At 49.0% G+C, this 7,500-nt stretch overlaps 1 protein-coding gene across 1 annotated transcript; it reads right to left on the reverse strand.

Annotated features, from left to right (window-relative positions):
* Window positions 1-915: 915 nt before the first annotated feature.
* On the reverse strand, window positions 916-4,905 carry LOC103119580 (antimicrobial peptide NK-lysin). Its single transcript, XM_007529893.3, has 5 exons — window positions 4,734-4,905; window positions 4,017-4,120; window positions 3,431-3,529; window positions 2,037-2,205; window positions 916-1,060 (listed from the first exon to the last, which is right to left on the reverse strand). The coding sequence occupies exons 1-5, from the start codon at window positions 4,783-4,785 to the stop codon at window positions 1,050-1,052; spliced, it is 435 nt and encodes a 144-aa protein (XP_007529955.2). The 5' UTR covers window positions 4,786-4,905; the 3' UTR covers window positions 916-1,049.
* Window positions 4,906-7,500: the final 2,595 nt, after the last annotated feature.

Genomic DNA, 7,500 nt, shown 5'->3' on the forward strand with positions numbered 1-7,500 from the left:
TTAAGTTCCACTTGTGAATGACATCACCCAGTAGTATGTGTTCTCCTTGTGACTCATTTCACTCCAGTTACCAGGGATAGTAAGTTTCTTATGATTAAAAGAAGTTGACCTCTTCTGGTCTTACCAACTACACTGAGCACTTCTGGAAACAGAAATTCTTATCCCCACTATGAATCCAGGCCTGAGGAGTAGTATATGGCCACAGTGAGGGCTTACAAAGTGCTTCCTGACTAGATGTTTTCCAAGATCATCAGCAGACACCACGGATTGAAACTAGTTCCAAGTCCTACATACACTATGCTTTTCCTACACATACTTGTAATAAAGTGAATATTATACACTGGGAATAGTAAGAAATCAGAAACTATCAAAACAGCATAATGTAATAAAAAGTGATGTAGGGGCCAGGCGGTGGTGCACCTGCCTAAGTGCTCACATTACAGTGCACAAGGACCTGGGTTTAAGCCCCTGGTCCCCACCTGCAGAGGGAAAACTTCACAAGTGGTGAAGCAGGGCTGCATGTGTCTCTCTGTCTCTCTCCCTCTCTATCTCCTCTTCCCATCTCATTTTTATCTATCTCTATCAATTATAAATTTTAAAAAATTTTTAAAAACAGTGTTGTGAATGTGATCTTTCCCAAAACATCTCCTTGCACGTAATGTGGTTTTCAGACCTCAGAAGACTGCTAGTAACTGAAACTGCAGAGAGCCAAACCACAGAGAAGAGGAGAGAATCCCACAGTATCTGTGTGAGATCTCTGAAGTTGTCTTAGTCATCACCAAATCCCTAGCATCTGGGGGAGTGTGAGAGACTTCCAAGGGCATTTACTGACTGAATGCATGAGGGCCTTAAGCTCTGCTCCAAGGCCCTTGCCTCAAACCCACCAACAGAAAGAAGCTGACACTAAAACATTGCAAAACACTGACATTTTATTCTTCTGAGAGGGAGTGAGGTGGAGAGCTTGAGCTGAGAGAAGTGGAACTGCGGGTGGAGGAGCTGGCTGCAGTGGCTGGAGCTTCTGCAGTTCTTCCTCAGGGTGGAGGAGAGGCTCAGTTGAGACCTGGAACAGAGAGGAAAGTCAGCAGAGGGCAGGTGTGTGGAGTGTCCACCTGTGTCCTCTGAACATCTCAGTCACCTCCTCAGATTCAGTCAAAAGCCTGAGCGTTGTGAACCTTTGAAACTGGGAAACATAGGCTCCAGTGACACTATCAGATACTTCCATGTCTGCCAGCCTGGGAGTCTAGAAGCAGCAGTGAATGCTAGGCAACTGTCTGAGCCCCTCCCCACCCCAGCTCCTGTAGCCAGGGCCTGCCCTCTGCAGGCACAACCCGGGCAAACCTGGAGGAAGAGGCCTGAAAAGCTCTCTCTGCCCAGCTCACAGTCCCAGAGTTACAGGGGGAGGAAGTGTCTCCCACCCAGGGGCCTACACTGGGCTGGGTGACTACAGTGTCATCTTCCTCTTCAATATCCCAGCCTGAAGGCTGATGTCAGCATCTTTATACAGAACACAGAGCTCCTTCAATCCTCTTGCTGGCCTCAGAGACAGGGAATAACCCCTCCCTCCCCAAGGGTGAGACAACTGAAGCTCAGAGAGGTTAAGTGCCTTGCCCAAGGTCACACAGCTGAGGAAAAATTTTGCCCCAGGACTACCTTTCTCCAAAGCTCAGGCATATGGTGGTATGGGGATGGAACCTTGGACCCTAGAGCCTCAGGCAGGAGAGCCTCTCTCTATCACCTTGATGATCTCTCCCCAGCCCTTCTTTGTTATTCTTTAAGGCCCCCCCATTCAGCAAGGCCTGCTGTGGCTCTTACTGCAGTCCTGGCCTTGCAGCTTTCTTGTGTCTGGGCAAAGCCTGAGTTCTTAGGGACTATTCGTAGTTTTCAAACATTTCTAGCAAAAGTTTGAACTCTCCCTTGTGTTCCGGGCTTGGGGAGCAGTCTGTTCTAACAGGAACCTGTGTGAGCTGCTTGTGAGAGATGTGTTACACTTGGCTGGGCTCCCAGGAAAGTGCTCTTGCCACACCCTCCGCACTGACCTGCTTTTGACTTGCACATCTTGATGTCCACACAGACATCCTGGGAACTTTTGCCAGCGATGATGTCACGGGCGATGCGGTGAAAAAATGAGCCCATGATCTTCTTACAGAGGCCTTTCAGCACAGGCAATTTGTTGCACACCCGGGTCTTGGCCTGGGAGATAGTGTCCTGCAGCAGCAGCAGGGGCCACAAGTGAGTCAGGAGAACCTCCCCAGCTCTGCCAGCCCGGCTCAGACCCCTCACCTCTGACAGTAGCAGGTCCCAGGTGGCCACAAGAGCAGAAACTGGAGAGACAGGGCTCAGCCCACAATCCCAGTCCCCTAGGCCCTGCCCCCAAGCCTGACTGGCCCTGGGCCTTGAGAGAATGACAGTAGGCCCCTCCAGGGTCACAGCCTGCTGTACACCTGCACTGGCTGTCACACCCAAATTAAAGCTGCTGCCTACACAGCTTCCTGAGTCCAGGGCCTAGCAGGCTGGGAGCTCTGGCCAGAGGCCTTGTGCAGAGAGGGTGTGGAGGAGCAGAGCTTGGAGGCTTGGTCAATTTTCAAAACTCCTGGGAGCCACCCCCACCACCTCCAAGTGAAGACTATGACTGACTAAGCAGGGGTGTTGAGGCTACAGGAGCTGGCTACAGGGACCACCTGCTAATCTGATTAGGTAGAGAAAGGAAAGGAGAGAAAAGGAGGGAGGGAGGTACAGTAGGAAGGAAGGAGGGACAGAGGGAGGAAGGGAAGGTGGGAGGGAAGAAGGGAGGGGCACTGGTCCTTGGCAGTGGCATCTCCACTATCTCAATGTCTACTTAGCACTGGGGATGGAGCTCAATGCACCTCTCCCACCCCAACCCCTCTGCCCCCTTGCTTATTTCAAAGCTTCAGCAGCTTCGCAGGATAGAAATGATCACCCTACTCAGAGACAAGAAAACTGAGGCTCAGCTCATGCTAGTGACTTGCCCAAGCATACAGCTGGGACATGGCAGATCCATGTTCATCTGTGCTGTCCTGGACTCCTCTCAGAGCTCTGTGCCAGGCAAAAAATATTTGGCTCCTGTGGGAAGGTACCTGCCTTCTTTGGGAACAAGTTCTCTTGGCCAGTGGCTCATGCCTCCTAAGTCCTTCCCACCCTCTGCACATCATGACTCCAGTTCTTCTGCTGGATTCTCCATACAACCCCCCCCCAAGGTGTGTGACAGCCTGAAGACCCCAGAGTACACATGCCCTGAGTACCTTCCCTGGACAGCTATAAGGGGCACCTATTCCCACCACAAACACACACACATAAAACACACACACGTACATACACACACATAAAACACACAGGCACACATACACACACACAAACACATACAAACACACAAACACACACACACACACACACACATGTCTTTAGGCCTCACCTCATTTGGCTCCTCTCCCACCACGTTCCTCAGCTTATCTATTATCATTCTGCAGGGCCTACAGGTGAAGCTGATGCTTTCTGCAACGTTCATGTTACTCTGGCAGAAGAGAAAGTCCTTTGAGCTGGTCTCTTGGACACTCTGAGAACCCAAAGCAACCCAGGATGGGATCCTTGGGAGCTCCCAAGGTTGGCTGGGTCATACACAGGTTTTCTGTGCTTAAGGACATGATTCAGGATAGCTGAGCTCATTCATCCTCCTGTTAGTGCTGGAGTGCACCAAGAGACCCCAGAACCAGCCCCCTCACCCATAACACCTGTCCCTAGGAAGTACTTGGTCCTCTTCTGTTTCTGGGTCGGTCTGACCCAGAGGGCCCTGTCAGGGAGCACCCAGTCAGAATAGTGCAGCCCCTCCCCTTGCAGCCTGCCCAGGCAGAGTGAACAAAGCCAGTAACATCAGCTCACAGCCCTCTTCCCACCCACACACCCCAGCTCCATGGAAGACCTCTGGCCCTTGCTTCTGATGCCACCCAGGAAGGGGGACAGTGAGAAGAACAGTGAGAGGAAAGCAGGAGACAGCTACGTACTGGCAGATCCACCGGACTCTGGGATGTGCAAGATGACTTTCCACCACATGGAAGCGTCAGCAACGAGTCATCAGGCTCAGGGTCGACACCAGAAAAGGCCAGACCTGGGGAAGACAGAGCATCAGTGTCATTTACAGGGTAGGCACAGGGTAGGAGGAACCCCGAGGCCTCTCCTCACACTCAGCTCCTGGCTGCTCCAGCCCACTCTCAGCAAATAACAAAACAAAGCAAAGCAAAGAGACAGGCCCACCCCGTTCTTCAATGTATGTACCCCCTTTGTCTCTACTCCTGTGTCTCTGCATACATGGCAGTTGGTCTAGAAGGAAACTGGTTCCTTTCAAAAGATTGTTTTTTCTTGTCCCTTACAAAAAGGATTCATGCTAGGTGTCCCAGTCCACTCTGCCTTCTAGAGGAATCCTTACCTTCACTTACACCCTGAGCCCTGGAGCTTACACAGACCCCAGGGGACTGGAGGTGAGCAGGGTGTGAGTCTCACATGAGGAGAGGCCCCCACTCACTGGCGAGCCCTGGCCTCTTCCTGGTCAGTTTGACTCAGAGGACACATCAGGCCAGAGGAGGAGGGCCAGTGACCTTCCTGACACAGGCCACCCAGATGCTTGTGTTCAAGGTCACTGAGCCCAGGGTCTGGGCTGGGAGGAACTGTCAGGATCTGCACTGGCAGTGGTGGAGACAAGGGGAAGGAGACAGAGTCCTTACCTGGGGTGACCAGGAGTGCTGAGGCAAGGAGCAGGAGAGTGTAGGCAGACATGGTGGGGCAGCAAGGGCCAGAGAATTGCCCAAGGATGAAGAACTTGGAAGGTATAGGTCTGGGGACTTGGCCTAGGTTCCACCTCAACTGGCTCTAGTCTCCAGCACAGTGAGAGTCAGGCAGAGCCAGCCCTCCTCTCAGCAGATCTCTGCTCTACTGGCCAGGACAGCTTGGTCTAATGTGTGAACACCACACTTATAAAGCAGAAACAACCCGGAAGGTGATACATCTCTCTCTCTATTTTTCTTATGGGGTATTATTCATTTGATAAAATCACATAGTCTAGTAATTCCTTGCCTGGGGTTTTCAGGAGTATGAGGCAAAGTTCATGCCGCTACCCAGGTCCCATATGAGAAGCACCTGGGTGGATCCTACCCTCTTCCCACTCAGTGTGCCCATAAGACCCACTGAAGGTCAAGCCCAGGCCCCCTAGGAATTCCTGTGCTATTACTTTCTTTATATATATATATATTTTTAAATTTTTTAAATATTTTCTATAAAAAGGAAACATTGACAAAACCATAGGATAAGAGGGGTGCAACTTCACACAATTCCTACCACCAGACCTCCGTATCCCATCACCTCACCTGATAGCTTTCCTACTCTTTAACCCTCTGGGAGTATGGACGCAAGATCATTGTGGGATGCAGAAGGTTGAAGGTCTGGCTTCTGTAATGGTTTCCCCACTGAACATGGGATCCATACTCCCAGCCTGCCTCTCTCTTTCCCTACTGGGGAAGGGCTCTGGGGGAAGTGGAGCTCCAAGGCACATTGGTGGGGTTGTCTGTCCAGGGAAGTCTGGTTGCATCCTGCTAGCATCTGGAACCTGGTGGCTGAAAAGAGAGTTCACATACAAAGCCAAACAAATTGTTGAAAAATCATGAACCTAAAAGCTGGAATAGTGCAGATGAACTGTTGGGGGGATGTCCTCCATTTTGTAGATAGCTAGTAGGCATATTTTAGTTATATTTCAAAGGGCCTGTAGCTATACTAATGTTTTGCTTTTTTGTTTGTTTGTGTGTTTTTGCCTAGGCCTGAAATCTGATATGCAAGTGGATCCAAGTTATTGTCTGGGGAGATGATGTCATGGCTGGAAAAAGGACCAGAAAGTTGGATCAGGGAAGAGAGTAGCTCCCTAATATGGGAAAGGGGTTTAAGTACTGTTCACTGTAAACCCCATCGATTTGATGTGATCTGGGGCCCATAATTAGCTTAGGAGCCTGTGTGACCCTTGCATCCCTCTAGATCTGAGCTCACATTCTGTGGTCATGAGTAGGAACATTCCATGATGCCCCAGTATCGACCCATCTTCCTCAGGTGTAGCATAGAGTATGTTGTCCATCTTGCCTTCAGAGGATGGAAATTCTCTACCATTGCTGATCCAAGTTGAGGGCAAGGTCCTATGGGGGCCCACAAAGGGGTCTATTTTATTGTTCCTGATAAAAATGACCGGTAACAATGGAGAGAGGGATTTATTTGAGTTCTTGGCCCATAAAGTGTGTTTGGGAATCTCAGGATTCTCTGATTAGGGCCTCAGCTGGTGGAATGGCCTGATAGTGACTAAAGAGTCACCCTTAAACTATGCCAGTCTCTTGCCCTTATTCAGCTTTTGCAGTCCTTGCTTTGATAAGGTTAGCTTTGGAGTGAGTGAGTGAGAGAACTGTAATAGGGGGTAGGTGAGGAGGGTATCTAAGTCTAAGTGGACGCTATTTTATTATGAATTTGATATTGACTCACTACAGACTATTGTGTATTTTTGCTTTCAGGTATATATTTTGTCCTAATTTATGGATATTGTGAACATATGCTCTATCAAACGGGACCTGGCCTATATCTAGGTTTTGAGACTTTGTTAGGAAGTGAACCTCCTGGATGCAGTTAGAGAATTCCATGGAAGCTAAGGTCTCACCTGAGTGATGAGAGTGGAGGGTTGGCATTCCATGCCTAACGTCTCTGTACACAGTCTGAGGTGAAGCATGCTGAGATGCTACTCATTGCATTGATTAGGTTGGAATCGGCAGATGCAATACCATTTGGTAGTACTTGAGAGAAGCATGCAGGGAGGTGAGCCCCACCCCAGAGGTTCCAGGATTGGGGGAAACATAGGCTCTATAGAGGAAGTGGGAGATTCCTGTTGTCTTAGGGTTTAAGAGAACAATAGATAGTTATTTCAGTAATCATATTGTTTGGCAGTTGGGTTAACTTTGAAAAATTCCTTTCTTAGGATTTGCTGTATCATACACACCATCACCATATTTTATGCCCTTTGACATTATTTGCATTTGGCTATGCCACCGGTTGCTTTTGTTCTCCCTGAACTAAGCTTTTAAGAGAGTCAATATATCATAGACTCAGCGTACATATTAGAAAGACTCAGTCTGCTTTAAAAAGTTTGAGACATTCTGTCAGTTTTTCCCCTCATATGACTTAGTGATTTATATGACTACAAATTAATAGGAGTGTACATAAACACCATTCCTGCCACCAAAAGACTGTGTCCCATCCCACACCCCCTACTCCTCCCCACCCCATGAAGCTGAACATCCACCCTCACCCTCCACCCAGGGCTTTTATATTACTTTGGAGCCCTACTACAAATTTAGTCAGATCCTGCTTTGAGTTTCCCTTTCTGTTATTCTTTCTTAACTTCTGATGATGAGTGGGATCATACCATACTCATCTTTATCTTTCTGACTTAGCTCACTTAACAAAATT

This window comes from Erinaceus europaeus, chromosome 3 (assembly GCF_950295315.1).
Source record: "Erinaceus europaeus chromosome 3, mEriEur2.1, whole genome shotgun sequence".
Classification (NCBI taxonomy): Eukaryota; Metazoa; Chordata; class Mammalia; order Eulipotyphla; family Erinaceidae; genus Erinaceus; species Erinaceus europaeus.

Coding starts and splice junctions, on each gene's coding strand:
- LOC103119580 (XM_007529893.3), bottom strand. CDS start 4,785: ATGTCTGCCTACACTCTCCTGCTCCTTGCCTCAGCACTCCTGGTCACC. Junction 3,530..4,016: donor AGAGTCCGGTGGATCTGCCA/GTACGTAGCTGT, acceptor CTCTTCTGCCAG/AGTAACATGAACGTTGCAGA. Junction 2,206..3,430: donor TGGGAGAGGAGCCAAATGAG/GTGAGGCCTAAA, acceptor CTGCTGCTGCAG/GACACTATCTCCCAGGCCAA.